General features: G+C 34.9%; 1 protein-coding gene across 1 annotated transcript in view; it reads right to left on the bottom strand.

Moving 5' to 3' along the window:
* Window positions 1-19,012, bottom strand: part of CTTNBP2 (cortactin binding protein 2) — an 88,747-nt gene that overhangs the window by 59,126 nt on the left and 10,609 nt on the right. Inside the window, exon 2 of the mRNA XM_051636337.1 lies at window positions 16,972-17,079. Within this exon, the coding sequence (XP_051492297.1) occupies window positions 16,972-17,079 (108 nt within the window). The remainder of the gene's footprint in view (window positions 1-16,971; window positions 17,080-19,012) is intronic.

Genomic DNA, 19,012 nt, shown 5'->3' on the forward strand with positions numbered 1-19,012 from the left:
AAGTAGCGATTGTCCATGATCTAATGAAGGAAGGTTGAGTTGGACAAATTCTTTTTGCTGAGAGCAGATAAACACTGGAACGTGTTACCCAGGGAAAATATATAAGCTCTGTCATTGGGAGATTTCCAAAGCAAGATTGGATAAGGGCATCAGCAACCTGATCCATGTTTGATGTTAGTCCTGCTTTAAGCACAAGATCAGACTGAACAATCTCTCAAGATGCCTTCCAACCTAAATTACTGTATGATTAGTGATTTCTTCTAGGACTTAGTTTTTATATTGTAGATGCTAGCAATCTTCTAAAGGAACAAACACCAGGAAAGAGCTCTCAGAGAAAGGTAAAACCATCAAATTCTTATTGGTGGTATAAGTGTTATGTCTTGCTTCAGATCATGAAAACACTTTTTATCACTTAGAAAATGTCACTTTTAGTCTGTGATAGTTTCAAAAATAAAAAAACAGTACTGACCAATCTTAGGGATTATGCAGCTGTGCAACACAAGACTAAGGTTTTCTCTCTGAGGTTTGCAGCCCTTAAGAATCTGAGGGATCAAGCTGTAAGCTAAACCGCATCTTTTATTACTCTCTCAGGGAGCCTGTCTCCTACCAAATACAGCAAGACACCTTACTCACCCCTTCACCAGCTTTTTTCACACTATTCAAGTCATCCCTATACATCTATCTGCCAGCTCCCTTCTGGACACTTCCATCTGTCAAGCTAACCCTTTGCAGTCACCGACCCCATTTATCTACTGGCAGATGAAGACTGGCATCAGGATGAGAAACAAAAGGATTGGAAGTACCCAGATGATAAGCTGTGGAAACAGCTGCAAACTCAGTGCAAGAATTGGCCTGCAGTCATTTGTATCTTTTGTTCCACTTGAGAAGAAAAAAACAAAACTATTTTAAGTGACCAAAGAAAGCATTATGAAGTTTAATTAGATCTTTCCCCCCCGTTATTGAAACAGGAATGTAAGGTGACAGGGATGCCTTCAAATAGTATCCATCTTACTGTAGACTTAAAACTAAAAGCATAAAATAAGCTAGGAAAAACAAAGATGACCAATTTATGTATAAGAAATAGGCCCATTAACAAAAAAATGCAAAATAATCACATAAAATAAGATTTATCGTTAGACTTCTTTTGGTAATAATCTGCATAGAAATTGGTTGCTGAAATGAGTTTTCGTAATCAGCTTACATAATCATAACAATATATAAGTAATTATATTTTTAAGCTTAATACTGCATTTTCCCCCAATGTATCTTAGAGTTTTCTTTTCATTTAACTGCCAAGTTAAGAGTTCAGCAAGTCCAAGTCTTCCATGCAGCAACTGATGATAAACATAAAAAATAGGACTTCATGTCCTACACTGCTGTGGAACAATGGAACTGAATTAAAGCTACCTCAGAAGCCTTAAAATTTCCTTCCTTTCAAGAGCGTTTGTTCCTCTGATTAATTTCCTTTTCCACATATAATAAAATTGTTTCAACAGATGTTGATAGGTTCATATTAATGTCTTCTCTTGACATATCTATTAGGAAGTGAAAAAAAGTTTTCTAAAACTAACCAGCACACAAGAGGAGGCAGTAAAAGCTTATTTTGTGTGGTGTGTTGAATACAAGGGAGAACCTTTCATTCTAAATAAAACTGAAAGAGTAACAAATTTTTTAAAAGAGGAAGGGGGCTGAAAGAGAAAATGTATATTAATCTTATTCAGTGGCATTATGGAGTGTCTTGAAATTATTTGCTGGAGCTATTAATTTAAGAAAAAGAGTATAGATAAGTATTTTCAGACATCTGCAAAATACTGGAGTGTGGGTGGGGGATAGGATGTCTTACTATGAATAATTAAGAATGCTATCAGTTTTGTTATGCAGTAGAGTTTGGGGGCTTTTTTGTTGTTTTTAAATGCAGATGACAATTAATGTTTTCTAAGTATCGTATGAGATGTCACTTCCATATAAAGTTTTAGAGAATGACCCAAAAATGGAAATGTAAATACCAATTACTGCTGAAGAAACAGTATCCTCCAGCATGATTTCTGTCAGTGAACACACGATGCTCTATTTCTTACAATTTTAGCTACAGTCTAAATTCCTTTCTTCAGCACTGCAACGGGGCTTACCTATGCAAAGCTTAATCAGTCATTTAGATTTTAATTAACTCAATATTATATATATATACACTATGAAAAATATTTGACCAATATACTCAACATTTTCCATGTTAAATGTAAAGTATCATATGAAAAAACTTGTGTGTACACATTAAGGATGAAAAAAATGAAATTCTCTGAAGAATGTTGACCATAACAGGCTGCTAGTTCAAAAAAAGTAAAAACAGTAGAAAGAGTTGAGAAGTAGGAGGATGCAACCAGCAAATTAAACAAAAAACAATGTAAAAATTGATTATGCTCTGATAGACCTATATAGTTGTTACATACTATTAAAAAAATGCTATTTACAGATAACTGATCAGGATCATAAAATTATTCAAGTCCTTTGGTACAAGTACTAATAAAGAAAATAAAATATACCAGTTTAGAAATTCTTAATGAAAGGCACATACACTCTTAAAAGCATTCAGAACTATCTTGGAGCAGTGTCTCATACGAGTCATAAGCAACACAAATATAGCAATGAAACTTGTTATAGATAAGTAGGTTGCATGAAAGTGGATATATAATCAGTTTTTCTAGAAAACTGATCCCAAGCATGAACCATTAAAATAAGAGTAACAAAAAAGTTGCATTATTGGCTCATGCACAATCCATACAGGTTTTGGTTTTTTTTATTGTACTTCATAAAGTGTTCCTTTCTCTCAGAATCACATAGTTTTTAATCTGAGCTTTTAAAAAACATTTTTCAAGTTAAAAATGTTGTTTTACAAGGCTATCCTCTTTAATGTCCATTTAAGAAGATACACAAAACCACCATTTTCAGACATAAAGGTCAGATGTTACCTAGCAGTTTATGAAAACAACAGCAAACCAGATTTTCTCTATTTCATGCCAAGTATCCAGATATTAAAGTGGTTTGCAAAAAAGCTGTATTCTCTCCTTTGCACTAAAGAGCAGACTCAAAAAAAGTACAACAAGCCTAACAATTAATGGAAATCTCTCAGTGTATAGGACAAACAGTGAAAACATTTAAGACAAAATTAAACAATATAACAAAAAGCATTATACAACCAAGGTAATCATCAAACATTGATTTCCTTAGGGCTCTAGCTCCATAGAAAGAGTGTCACCAATTTACTGGTACCAATTATTTCTAAGTAGCACCATCTCCTTCCCTTTCTTCCTGTTACCTGAAAAATTTTCCATGAAAGAAAGAGGAAAAGAGAGGGCAGGCAGACATATGCTTCCAATTCTTCATTACTAATTTTTTTGCTTAGAGTGATGAAAATCCACTATTTTCAGTTTGCAGATTTAAAAATGGTAAGGTCATATTATAAAGCTTAGGTCTGCACCAACAAGAAAAAAACAATACAGTCAATATAAAATATTCTTCACTTCTTACAGATGTAAAAGGTGAAATTCAGGCTTTGCACTCTGTTTCTGAATGAGGAAGGAGAAACAGTTCAAGTCATGAAACAACACGTGTTTTTAATTGAGAAGAGCCATCCAGATGTTCTATATAAAGATGACATTAGACCTATTTTATGACAGCTTTGTTGTCAGATGCTTAAACATTTGAAAATTATAGGCCAATATTTCATAAGGAAGTATCACTGTGTGATGCTCTGATTATCTAACCACCCTGACATTTATTTCTGAAAATAATACATGTTTTTATAGTGATAATGAGTCTCAACGGACTGAAGAGACTTGAGCTTTCTGGTTGCTTTAAATAACCATTCCTCATCTAGGTTTTTTTGCATGTTCAAATTTACAGTTCTAATTCATGCAAATCAATTCATAATTCTTTGCATGGAAATCTGTCAGCCAATCATAGAATCATTCTATGATCCTTCTGAAGTACTGAAGGAAATCCAACCTCACCTCTAACCAAAAAAGAGCACTTTAACCTCCATGCTGTGCAGCAGAAAAGTTTTTTCAGCTCAGAATCAGACAAAACATACCAAAGACATAACAGAAAAATCTTAATTAAATCACTGTTGCTGTTTAATGTATAGCATTTAGACTTTCATATTTTTAAGCTATCAAAATCTCGGTTGAGATATTATTCTATATTTTCTGTATGAAAATTACATGATTACCAAGCCTTAATTATTTTAATGAAAAGGTATGCAAATTACAAGTTTACAAGACAATCATCAGGCACAGTCAACATGGATCCACAAAGGGACAGTCCTGTTTAATTTGATATCCTTCCCTCCCCTTCATGTGGGATGAGCGGGTTCCTGGTGCCCTTGGTGAGGAACTGGCTGAAGAGCAGAACTCAAAGGGCTGTAGTGAATCAGCCTACATCTGGCTGCTGACCAGTCACCATCCACGTTCCTCAGGTCTCAGTTCTAGGGCCAGTTCTGTTCAATGTGTTCATCGTCGAGGAGTTGAATGCAGGTTTGCTGATAATACCAAAGTGAAGTGCTGTTGATTCTGCTAAGGGGAAAGTTGCCTTGCAAAGGGATCTAGATAGATTGGAGCACTGGTGTATGATAAATGGGATGAAAATTAATGAGTCTAAACGCCAGATTATGCACCTAGGATAGAGTAATGCTGGAAACAAGTAAAAAATTGTGAGAGAAGTAGCTGAAGAGCAGCCCTGCAGAAAGAGGTGTGGGGGTGCTGGTGGACAGCAGGCTCAATGTGAGTCAGCAAAGTGCCCTGGCAGCCAAGAGGGCAAACAACATTCATTAAGTGCAGCAAACCAGCCAGTCAGAAGAAGTGGTTGCCCCACTGTACTAAGCACTAGTGCAGCCTCCCCTTGAATACTGTGTGCAGTTCTGGGCCCCACCATTAAAGAATGATGTGTCCAGAGGAGGGCAACAAATCTGGTGAAAGGGCTGGAAGGAATGTGCTGTGAGGAGTAGTTAAGCACTCTGGGATTGTCTAGCTTGGAGAAAAGGAGACTGAGAGGCAATGTCATTGCTCTCTACAGCTTCCTGAAGAGGTGAAGAGGACAGGAAGATGTGGATCTCTTCTCCCTGGGATCCAGTTGCAATGGTTCAAAGCTGCGCCAAGGGAGGTTTAGACTGGACAATATGAAGCATTTATTTACTGTGAGTATGGTAAAATGCTGGAATGGGCTTCTAGAGAGGTGGTTGATGGCCCAAGCCTGTCAGTGCTTAGGAGGCATTTGGACAATGCCCTTAATAATATGCTCTGACTTTTGGTCTGCCATGAATTGGTCAGGCAGTTGGACTAGATGATTCTGCAGGTCCCATTCAACAGATCTAAAGTCTTCATAATACAGATTTATTTGAGGTATAGTAAGATATTTCAATGTTTTCAAATTCTTTTCAGTATTCACTTTGGAAGGTAAATTGTGAGAGCAATATGTATTACCTCAAGGAAGAATTTTATTCTTCCTACTACCCCTAGTGAAGAGGCTGAATGAATGGATTTAACTAAATAATTGTGATTCCTAGAATGGAACATTTTCAAGTAAGCAGAATACTCATCCGTGTTGTATACTTTGGATTTTATGCCCTTTATTGCATCTTTAAAACTATTTTCCAGCTAGTATTAACTTTACAGATATCATTACTTAAAAGTTATCAATTTTAAAATTGTCAAGTAACAGCTTATATTTCCTTGATATCTAGCTAAAATTTTACTCTGATATTTCAGAGACAACTCACTGTAATCACTGCTGCTCTATTTTCTCAATTTTTCCATGTATTCATACAAATGGAACACTGGCTTTTCTAAGAGATCTGGTGCTAAGTATTCTTAGCACGCTACCAGAGCTTCTAAGGCAAATGCTTCTCTCTGGGAGAACTGCAGGTGAGGAGACCTATCCACCAATCAGCACAGCATCAAAAATGGAGTGGGAGGAAACCATGGAAACACATACACCCAAGCATAATAAAAGTAATTGCTACTATGTGAGTATTTTCAGGAGTGTTGAATTTGAAAAGGATCCAATCAAATATCTTATTCGTAAACACTTTTTATAAATTACTATAATAATTTATTTGGAAGATTCAGTAACACACCTTATAGATTTTTTTTCTTCAGCTACAGTAACATGAAGAGACACACAAACTAAAGAAAAAAAGTATTATGTTACCAGTTGCACTTTAGTGTTACCATTTATTGGCAAAGAGGAAGTATCATGTGTATGTTCCCTTAACTAAAAATGGAAAAATTCAGTTACCATAATAATACAGATAGGATGACCCAGTCACATTTCTCCCTTTATCAGCAATGTTAGTAAAGATGGCAAACAGATAAAACATTTTAAATAAGTCACTCTAACAATGAAGTCACAGTTGTATTTGTAAGAATCACAGAAACTGGGAAACAGTTACACTAACACGATACTGGAATTTTGTATTGTACATTTTAGAAATTTCTACTCACTGCTTTATGTTGGATTATGCAGAAAGATCAAACAAGGGTAGGAGGAATCAAGTGGGTAAGGAAAAGCAATCATCCAAATAAGCAACCAGTAGAACACCTTCAGCTAAATTAGTAATTACATGTCTGGCAACAATAAAGATACTCAGATCTTATGTGAAAAACAAAAACTGTTATCAGTTGAACAGTCACTTCTGGAAAGGACAGAGTGAAAAGAATGTTTGCAATGCAAGGCCATAGAATTTTCATACTAGGAAACTAGTCTCGTATTTTCATACTTGTAGTCCCCAATACCCCAAGGGTATTTACCTGAAAGTGAAGCTTAAGCTTACTATAACACCATATATGCAGGACTGTTTCAATATAGTTCACCAAAAGGTTTTTATTTGTTCAGTGCTTAGTATCTCCCTCTGGCAAATAACTACCACAGGAAGTGATGTAACACTACCAGAAACTTATTTTGTCAGTAGCTTCTACAAGAGGCTTTTAGATGTGTCAAAATACCAGGATCCCTCAGATCAACAAAGTCAATCAGTCCAGAGACTGCTGCTGCTACACCCCCAACATCTATTGGAAAAGGTGATGCTTGGTTCCATTCATAATGGAGTGCAAGAAATTAAGGTGTTACTTGAAGGAAAATCCAAATACAGTTCACTTGGTACCTTACATCATGCAGAGAACTTATTCATTGTTAGTTATCCATGACTACAAAACTATTAATACAAAAAACACTGAATATAAGAATAAGATTAAATAACTAAATAAGATACTATATATAAAGCCAAGCCACCGATACTATAAACAATATTTTCAAATTATTAAAATGTGAACCCTGGCAGTATTAAGGATAAGGTAAAGACTGTTCTTTAATTTCACAGCATTTGCTGAAGTACAGTGTTAGGTTTTGCTGTCTTAAGCAGACTTGGGCATTTTCTTTGAATGCAACAAAATATATTTTCTTGCATTGTAACCAGTCATGCAGTTCCCAAACATTAAGGTCCACAGAGATATTTACTGGTGTAGTGTTGAGTTTCTTGAATTATTTGGTAATAAAGCAGTGTATCAAAACATATATAGTGATTTTATAAAAATAAATTAGCGGAATTTATATAAACTAAAAAAACAGTGATTGAGATAGAAAAAAAACCAAACCAACAGTTAAATTTGAACATTCTTTAAGATTGTGTCTAACAACACTTTCTCAATTAGGTGAAGAAGCATGCTGCATTACTTTAAAACTTTTAATAAACCACTGATAAATAAATTAATCCAAACTAACCACTGAAAAATAATTTCCTCTACTAACCTGTCAGAGGTTTATTCATATTTCATTGTTTCATTACAATCAAATTTTTTAAAGCTTGCAATAGTGAAATTATTTTCTTTGACAGCCATGTTCAGGAAATTACAATGCACTAATATTAAGAAAGTAAATGCTTTAATCATAACCAGAATCATTGGACAGGTAAAGACAAACTATATTTAAGAGCAGAAAAAATACATATGCAACCATAATTAAAGTCAATAAATCAAAAGCCATGATCAGATGAGCAACTGCAGGTCACTACCTCTCAGCAATTTAGTAAAAATTAAATTTTTGCAAAGAAATTGCAATATGCAAAAATGACAGTGCAAACAAGGCATTATCTGACTTCTGTTTCAGTTCTGCCACCAAAGCCAACGACTGCCATCACACTGGCTACAACAATAACCTTATGTTACATACAGTTTAACATCTTCTGCTTCTCCTACCTAATGATCATTTTTAAAGACACCTGCTACAAAACAGGTTGTCTTACTGTTGCCAAAAACCTCTGAAGCTGCCTTCTGTGTGCTCTTAGCTACATACTTTGGTTTGAGAGCACTATGAGATTCATGTTTGGAGATGTTCAGATTTGCATTTTAAATTCACAACATCGCACAATTACTGCAGGTAAGGGTCTTCCTAATGTATAGGTGATGTATCTTCCTTTGACAGATTACATTTAATATCTGTGTAATTTTTCTACCTATCAGTCAATTTGAGAAAAACTAAATGATACGTATTCATTCCCTTTTGCTTTATAGCTCTCAGGTTCCTTCCACTCTAGCCCCCAGGTTCATTCTAGAAGTACTAGGTCTTGTAGTAAAATTATTGTGGACAAGATGCAGAAGAAAAAAGGATATGAAAACTTTAACTGATAAATTAAGTTTTCTTGAGTCAACTTGCAGTCGGGAAAGGCTGCCTTGGCTAAGTGGCTAAGTGAAGGAAGGTCTTTTGCTAGAGAGAACTCACTGTGGAGCTGACAGATTAGGCAAGTATAGCTTGCGAGTATCTACAGCTCTCCTTCTAAATATTTTACTTGATATTTATCTGATTTTTTTTTCAAGGAACAGCTAATTCATTCCAGAAAATGCAGAGCCAGGGGCATGAAAGCTCCACATTTTTCAAAGTTATTCCAGTATCATGCTCAGTTACCCACCAAAACCCTAAATTTGTTACACAGTATACTGTCGTGATAAACTATTATACACTGAGCTTTGGATTTTTAAAATATTGTTTGATGTTCACAAACACTTAAAGAATTTCAAAAATGGTATATAAGTATGTACATATGACAGTTATTATCAAAATAGTTCATTTTTCAGTAAGATTAAAATAGAACTATATTGTTTTGTGCTTAATCATTTTTGGCTGAAATTGAAAGACAAGTTTACCAATAATAGTCTACCACAATGCACCGCTGAGGACCTGAAATCAAACTAGCTTGAGCAGAAAATGCATTCTGCCCTTTGGGGAGACTCCAGAAAGGCATTTTACAATGACCCATCTGGCAATTTCACAAGCAAGGTCCATCTGTCTTAAATTCAAGAATGATCATAATGGTATATAGCTTTGGGAAATTTCTAGTTTTAGAAAGCAAACATGGGAATATAAAGGTTTTTGGGTTTTTGTTTTTAAATCTAGACCAAATCAACTCATATTTCCTACTGTTTACAGAAACAACCCCGGTAACGGGCATATGTAGGTATACAGAGACTATGTCCACATTACCAGGTAGTGCAACACAACAGGAATGTCTGTAGAGCAAAACAATCAGTACTGGGAATATGCCTGGAGTCCTGTCATTAGGAAGGAGGTGTTACTTAGGACTGGCTCTGCTCTCAGTTCAGTTAACACAGCCAGAGTGGTCTGTGAGGCAGATTGAAGTAAAATAAAGTGGAGGCATTTGGGGCAGTTTCTTCAAGTGTGCTTTTGATCTGAATGCTAAGGTAAATCCACTCAAACAGTTCACTTACACACACATTTTCTGTAGATATGCAAAAAATGGCCTTTGTCATAATGCACCCAAACATCTTACAAGCTACCTGTATCACCGGAATTTTCTAATTGAATGCTAGTACAAACAAACTTTTGTTATTCTGAAACACAATACTGTGCAAAACAACATGCATTTGATTATATATATACTTTCAGAAAAAATGGATCAGTGTTTTAAGTAAAGTTGCATTGTACAATTTTAGACTTGAAAATGTTTTTTTTGTTGTTGCAGCTAGTTATTTAAGGCATTTCAGAAAGAATCTGACCATTTCTGCTCCTAAAAAGTATTTAAACTTTCTTTAAGACTTCCTTTAAACTACTGAATTTCTCATGGAATTAAATACTGATATCCTAGAAGTTCTAAAATTATAAACAGGAGAGCTGGAACCTGAAAATTGGCATTCAACATAATATGAATTATCTATTTTAAATAAATATTGTGTAACCCACACAGTAATCACTACATTTTCTAAAAGCTGCTTATTCTTATTTTAAAATATGGTCTTTTTAGACTGGTAGCTTTTAAAGGTAAAGCTAACTGAATGGGTTATTAAACTTACAATGTGGCTATGAGGTATTTGATGTCTTAAATTCTTTCTTTTGACCTACCTGTCTCATTGCATTAATACTCAGGCCCTCATTACAAAATTCAATCACTACTCTTCTAGAACTCACATACCTTGCTAGGGAAAGTAAAAAATTATCTTATATGGATTTTCTACTCAGACATTATATAGAAAGTATTATCCATTTCCAGCTCTATTGATTAGCCTGCAGGCCTGTCAAAATGCTCAGATTCAGAGAGACAGACTGTACTAACAATTCCTGCAGTACTAACTCCTACAGAAGATATCTTTTTCTTCTATCTTTTTATAAACTTAAATAGTCTAACTTAAATTCTCTGAGCAGCTAAATTAAAGAAGTCTGGTTTTCCCTAACTCTGTATTCTGCAGTTCATCCACAGTGCTCAACAACAGATGCCACAAATCTCTGCCCTTCCTTCAGCTAAGGCCTTAACAACAGTACGACTTTTCTCACCCATCTGTCTAGATTTATGACACTGCCTGTTTCTGAAATGCTTAGCATTTTTTCAAAAGTTGCAGAAATTGGCTAAAAGATTAAACAGACACTGGTACAAGCACATACACAGAAGATAAGCTTTCCTGCCTTAGGCTGTTATGGTAAAAATTAACTATAGCAGGGCTTTACAATGCTGAATAAACACTTGCAACCAAATTCACCTTGCCATCCTCATGCTGTCCTCCTGGCCCAGCCGTCATACACACAGAATCCATTCATTAGGAACTCACTTGAGCTCAGACATTGCTCCACAGAAATGTAATTTATACTGTAGGAAATTTTTATTAAACAAAAATATATCCATTGTTAGCATTGTAAGTTTTTTAGCCATTTTTTTATTTCATTGGTGATTTTTCTCAGCAATCCAAACAAGGTGTTCTAAATCTATGCAGTGTGGTATATATTTCAAAGGATCTAGTATGACAGAAGTTCGCATTTTTTGTTCACATTAATCATATCATACAAACATGTATAATATAAATTTTCATTTTACCATTCACTACCTAATGAAATGCATATAGGCAAATAAAAGTATTTTAAAAATAAACAAAAATCCCAACTAATATTGGGCTTTAAAATTTCAGATTAAAAATAACCTGCTAATGATTTAACTTTAGAGAGAATCACCACCAGAAGCAGCAGTTAGTATTTGTAATTCCATGCTTAACAGCTAGCACTAGCACTTCAATTCATTATGTGAGGGTCAATGCACTTTAAAAAATTCCTCTAGAAAGCAGACAGATACAGCAAACACTTCATAGCTGGAGAAAAACATAACAAATTAATGCTGTATTTCAGACCACAGTTGTGGGAGACCAGCCCTGTGCGTTGATTATGCGGCCACATTACCTCCCCATTACAAATATATTATCCTCTTATTACAGGCAGACAGTTCATTTGGATAATCGAGACAGATGGAGACAGAAGCTATAGCTAAGTCTCCCTCATTTTTTAACTATATGCATTCCCAATAGCAATTAAACAGCATGTTATTTCTCACTAATGACATAATTTTAATGATGTAAATGTTAATCTGAATTTAATTGCAGTGCAACTCTGATTATGGAGCTACTAAAACAAAGAAATAGCAGATTCAAAAATAACCATCTTAAGTAATTTGGTATAGCAGCTATACAAAATCAGAGTGCTACTGAGAAAGATTTACAGAAAGATCACCTCCTTTCAGGTGAATCATAATGCTGCCCTCCACAACAAATTAACTGTTCACTTGAAGAATAAATTTGGGAATTTGACCCTAGACATGACAAAGGTCTGCTCTTCCACAGCTGTTGGTCCTCACAGGGCTGAGCTTGTCCAGCAACTTAAATTGCTCAGGTTGATAATTACTGTAACTTTTCAAATCTGAATTTTCCAACTTCCAAATTCCTGACAGTCAATGTTACCCAAAAAAGAAGTAGTTCAGATAGAGATTAATTCTGCAAAATCTGTTAGTTCTATATGGTACAACTCAGTGCATAGTGTAACAAATTTATAGCTGCTAAGGGCAAAACACCCCTTGGCTTTCTCTGTTTATATCATAGCACCAAACTACTTTCACAGCAGTTGTAGGAGACACTGAACCAGTTAGACAAAGTTTTAATTGCTGAAGCAGGAAGCGACAGCCCTTTTCTAGAAACAGAAATGCTATGTGTCCTTACATATGTGCAGTTGTGCATATTATAGAGGAATAATGATGCATTGTGAAAACATGGAAGTATAGAGAAATCATCTCCATGTTTCTTAGGAATGCAGTTTGGATTTGAAGTTTTGTTTTTGTTTCAAAAGCAGGCTTCAAGTTATCAAAACTATATAAAATCCAATGGAAACTCAACAATGCATTCTGTACAAGGATGCAATAGGTGGATTTAATTGTTCTATGTGACACCTTAGGTTTGGTTCTCTCTAATTTATCATGTAGCACAACTTCAACTGCCTTAATAAAACTCTATCACATCAACACTATTAACTTTACTAACTGAACTTACTTAACTCTCACCCCCCATCCCTCACCCCCTGGGATCACTAGCCAATGTAACAAGATTTCTTCTCATACTCCCAAACTCCTGGCTTTTCTCTATGTATTTATTTATTTACACAGAATAGACAGCATGCACACAGGAACAATATGCAGCAGGCAGACTTAAAATTCCCTGATTTAGTCTTTTCAAAGCAGAGTAACAAACTATGAAGCCTTTCTTCTTTTTTCATCATTGGACTGCACCTTCTTAAAACTAAGCTTTAAATGAGCAGAAAAACTATGCAAGATCTTAGAAGCACTAATTGAGGAGTTAATAGCCATCTTTTCTGATGAATACAAGTACCAAGAGAAATTAAACTAAAATTCATAAAATACAAATTCATTTTATGATATAGTGAATGAACAGCCAGTAGACAAGCATTGGAAGACGATAGAATTTTTAAATCCAAGGGCATTGTGTCCCTGTCAGTAAAGCAGTATTACAGTAGTATGAACTGATACAGGGTATCATTCTGGAGTTTAATTTTTTTCACTAACATCTCAAATTGTGCATAACTTGACAGCTATTTTAAAAATAAAATAACAAAAAAAACCCCAAAACATGTAGGTCACAAAACTCACAACATATTCAAAATATTACTGTTTTAAATTTTGACCAGCTATTAAGTAATAGGGCTTGCTCTATATAAATGACAAGCTCGATCCACAAAAACAAAGAGGTCAGAAATGTTTTCTGCTTAATTCAGCAGAATCCATACAGGCAAATTACACTTTTATGATATATCAAGAAGCATTAAACTGTATTCCCCAAAAGTATCTTTCTAAAATAAGTAAGAAGAATTCATTTCAAGTTTTTAAAAGCTATTTAAGGGAGAACTCCATAATACAAATATACAAACAATAAACATGGCATAGGAAAAAAAACAAGAACGCAAAACAAAAACCAAAACAAACCACAAACCAGTGAGGCACAACTTCTAACTCTCTACCTTCTCCAAAAATACTTTTCCTGCTCCCTAGTTCTTGCTCCTTTAACTCTGTCAGAAATTTCTGTTCCTTTCCAACAGAGAATTGTGTGGCTTGTGATGATATGACATGTATACAAAGAGAAAAAAAATTTGGCATCATGAGAACCCTCCTCCTATAAGAGTCAGCCTGAAAAGAAATCCTACCTATCAATGTTGGAGGTAGACGTGAGTTCTTTTTCTTAACTGGCTTTATAGACAGAGAAAAAATTTCAGATCTGTCTCAGATCTTTAATAAAGCAAATGGTGAGGCTTCACATAAAATTAGTGAAGTGGGAAACAAGAGCTGTCAGTGTAAAAATGTATACAATGGGACTAGGACAGACTAACAGAAATGCATCAAAAAGGTCTTGTTAAAATGAGAAACTTTATGCTAGGTGCAGATTAAGAGAAGCACCATGTCAGTCAGTCTTTAATTATATTCAGTATTATCAGTTCTTCTGTGATCAGTCAAGACTAATTCACTTTAATGCCAGAACTTTCCAGGAGAGGTATTTCCAATAGATACATGAGTACTACTTATTGCACAAATTTTACAAATACTCAGTGAAACCCTGCAAAATGAGTAGAGATAAGAGAACACACATTTAGGAATGGTGTAGTTAAACGTAAGTGATTACAGAGAGAAATTTGAGATGATAACCACAAGAATGAATGGTTACTTTCTAAGAGAAGATTAGAAGATTCAAATCTGTAGTTTTACAAAAAGACCAAGAAATATATATATATATATATATGAATTTTTTAAAAAACATATAAAAATGTATATGCTACAATGCCTAAAAACTGACAGAAGATCCTTTAAGAGGAAAAGACAACCTATACATTATCTAATATAGGGCTGGAAATTATCAGGCTTTGACCTATAAGAAGAATTAGGATTTAAAACAGTCCTGCAGTACTTGTAGGATTTAAAATAAAAACAAACCAAAGCAAAAACTTACTCAACACACAGTCATCAACTATCCTAATTTTAAACAGTTTTATCAGCTTTTGAAATAATGACATAAGAACTCTTTTCCCTTATATGAAAAACATTTCCTTCTTTCTCTAAGGATACAAAAAGTACATATGCCAATTTGTTGAAACAAAACAAAATACCAAGTCTGATACAACTTCAATGGAATCATCTTGTTACTCCCTTTTATAAAGATCTATATTTAGCTATCTATAGCTTATTTTGTGTGCTGTTTGGAGACTCTAACTGTTAACACTGCTGACTTCTGGCTTACCAAATAGGAAGCCAGAAGGTCCAAGAGTTATCATATTCCAAGATACCAGTCTTCAGTTCTTCAGCAAGTATAAATTCCAAGTTTTCCAATACTAGTACAGCTAACCAGGTAAGACACCTGAAAGACTGGAGTTCCATGTAGATTTTGTTTAGAGGATTTTACTACAAAATATGAGAACTAGAAAGTGAGAGGCAGAAGAAATAAAAAGACAAAACCAAACCAAACCAATTTCCAACATTTATATACCTTAAGTGAAATGGACCTTTTTTATATTGATCTATATTAGTCATCAAAAAACACTGTGTATATACTACCCACTCAGTAGGTGTATCAGAATCTGATGTAGATTTTTTTTTCCTCTCCTGGAACTGCACTATCCTGAAAGTTTAATGTTTACTATCATTAAATGTGTACTGTGTTATTCTTTTTTCCTTCTTTCTTTCAATTTCAATACATCCATTATTTGGTATGCAGTGTAGTAGCTTGTTCATGAACATGTATTAGAGAAAATTGTCTGAGTATTCTATTTGCATTCCTCCAAAGTTAGAATAGTCCAAAAAAGATACACTGAATGTGGTATGCACATTGTTTCCCCTTCTACAAAACCTTAAAAGGCAGACAGGAAAAATAAAAAGTCCTAGTCCAGGCAAATGAGGTGTGAAATTGTAAAACAGCTAGTTGAAAAGGCAGTACATTTCAACCTATGCACATACCTGAAGGCCAAACACTAAATTACTTCAAAGTGCAGTAATCCTCCAGTAACATATTGCTTCCAATGTCGTATTGTCACTACACTAAATGCAAATTCTATTTTTTATAAAAGTTTATACCAATAACATCTTTAGTTATGCATGCAGGTACATCAATGACAGCTACTTTAAAGCTCCATTTGCATCAAGTGATCTGAATCCATCACAAAACAAATTAAAAATTAATAAAAATGCATTTACAATTGTTATTGTCACATTAAAAGTGAAAATCTTTCCCAGACCAGTTGATAATCATTACACAAAGTACTAAAACTTAGTACTAGATATATTTTATTACATTGAGGTTTTGCTGTAACAGACCTTAAAGGGCATAACCTCTCTCTATCCAACTATGAAGCTATAAATATTTTCAAACCATGTAAGGCTGTTCTCCTCCCTAAAGATACAGTCTGTTTGTCAGCTCTATTAGATTTTATTCTGATCCAGATCAATTTTAATTTCATTACAGCCATAAAGAATTGTATAATCTTTTGATTAAAATAGAGTTTTGTTTGTACATTTCCAGTTGTCTTTCTAAGTTGCCTTTCAGAGTGCAACCTTCTAAAGCAGAAAAACAACATTTACCTGTGCCTAGCACAGCAAAAATCTAATCAAGTACTTGTGAGTGCTGTTAAGAGTATGTATCGCGTATTTCACATTTTATTTTAAAAAAAACAAAACCTCTTTTCCGTAAGAGGTCATGACCATTCAACTTTGTCCACCCTTCCATCTCACAGAAAATATTTAATAGACTAGATGAACAAATATACACACCATTAGAATAAGTGATAAATGGACTTAATTTTCCTTGGAAGTTATTCCTTCCTTTCACAAATAACAGACTCAACAATATAAAATAATTTGAAGAGGAAGTAATTTTTCAGTTTTCACACTTATTTCTCTGAAATTTTGATGGTATTTTATACCAAAATTACACAGAATTACAGAGTGGCAACAATCAAACATGAACATATTTTAACATTACTGAGATCTAGTCAACCTAAAACTTAAAAATCACAATTTACTCGTCCACTAATAATATTCTATGCACAGTATAAAGGAAGTGGTAAAAGAGAATAATAAGAAAAGCAAACCATAACAACCCAATAACTTACCCGCAAAGCTTCAATTACAAGGTCTCGTGCTTCTAGTTCTCCTTCCATTACACTCAAAAGCATCCGCAATTCTGGCTTGCTCAAGTTATCCACATCAAACTCTCTTTTCTGTAAGAAACAAAACACAACACACTAAGTGTTGGCGACACTGTAAACCTGAAACGTAGATGTATCAGCATGCTGATTATGGGTTCCTCAAACATTTATAACTGTCAAAAGCTGAGGTGACTTGATTTGTCATTTATAAAGTTGAAATGAACAGCAAATAGTCTGATACTTTTTATTTCAAGTTAATAAATTAAAAGCCCACCAGTATGACACTGTTTCAAATCTTATACCATTGCAAGAAATCGATCTTGCAAAGTGTGTGAATGATGGGGCAAAACTTTGTGACAAACGGTTCCCATATGCAGCCACAGAGTGAAACAATTCCGCAGACCTAAATTAGCCCATCAGGGATGAAAGCAAGAATGGGTGAAAGAACCTAAACCACAGTGCACCTAATCCTGTGTAAACTGTGCCTCCCTTGCAAAGAGCTACCAAGTCATCACAGTACACCGGACTGAATGTGAATTTCTGAAGCTTGTGAAAATACATGAATTCTGAAGCTTGTGAAAATACATGAATTCTTATCTGTGTGCTTTATTTGCAGTCCCATTTGTTCAGCTGGAGGGCACGATTCAGGCTTAAGAGGCACTGTCAAAAACAGTTCATAGCAACAATATCTTCTCTCTCCACAGTTACCAAGATTGATGTAAATCTGACTTCTATACCTAGCAAGACAGAAGAATGAGTTTATACTCATAATGAACAAGATCACTGAGCACACGCATAAACACTGTATGCTGGGAATATCCGTCTGGCCTCCACAAACCCAAAACCCGCCTCAAGAATTGCTACAGTTCTGTAACAATGTCAATATACATGGTAAAGAAAATCCACAGAACACTATTACATTAGATTTTGAAAATGTTTTGGACAAATTCCCATACCAAATATTACAGAAATTCCTATCCAACAGTACTGGATGAAGAGACACTTCATGGGTAGGAAGCAAACACTATGGGTAACAATGGCTTTTCAAGATGGAGACAGATAAGTAGTGGGGCACCTCTAGGACCAGTTTTAATAAACTTCTTCATCAAGTGGCAGGAAAATCTACTTCACATGGGAAGCTGGCAGACAAATCCTCACACACAAGGTTAACATTCTCATTTTCCCTGTGGTTAACATTCTCATTTTGCTGTGGTAAAGCCACACCTCAAGTACTCCATAAAGTCCTCATCTAAATTGGCCAACTAAAATGGTGAAGAGGGAAGTAGTAACTATTACATGAGGAAAGAGTACAAGGCTGGAAGTCTTGGTTTTGGATCTGGGGAGGGTGAATGTTATTAATATTTACAAATCATAAAGGTAGTAGATAAGATTAATACAAATCTCTTGTTTACCAATATCCACAATGCTAACACAAGGACACTTTTAGTGAAATTACAAGGGGTCATTTCAACGGAGAGAAAACAATCCTTATTCCATGTGCCAGATGCAGCTGACCAGCTTTATTTCCAACACACCACTTACTGCAAATGAAATACTACATTTCTTGCTATGGTGTAGATGTGTCTCCTAACAGAGTCCTGAGATGTGGACACTCAGCTGTCTTCAGTATGAAGTCATCAGTTGCCAAAGTAGCTGACCTGTTTCTCTGGATATACTGCCCCCGAACGACGGAAAATCTAAGAGTTCAGCTACCCAGAAGCTTAACTTCATCACAGGAAAATCCAATTAAAATTAAAGCAAGCACAATTCTTGCTTTCTCAAGGCAAGAAAAAACAGTTGTTCTTCCCTCAGGCTAGAAAACCAAAACTATCCAAAAGCTATAAGTGCTTAGATTTCCTATGTGTTCCGTTTTTACTTTGTAGTTAAAACACACAGACATGCACAAATGGCTAGTGAGAACTGTATGTCAGAACTTTAGTTACATAGAATCATAGAATGTCTTGGGTTGGAAGGGACCTCTAAAGCTCACCTAGTCCAACCCCTC

This window comes from Apus apus, chromosome 1, assembly GCF_020740795.1.
Source record: "Apus apus isolate bApuApu2 chromosome 1, bApuApu2.pri.cur, whole genome shotgun sequence".
In the NCBI taxonomy this organism is placed as follows: domain Eukaryota; kingdom Metazoa; phylum Chordata; class Aves; order Apodiformes; family Apodidae; genus Apus; species Apus apus.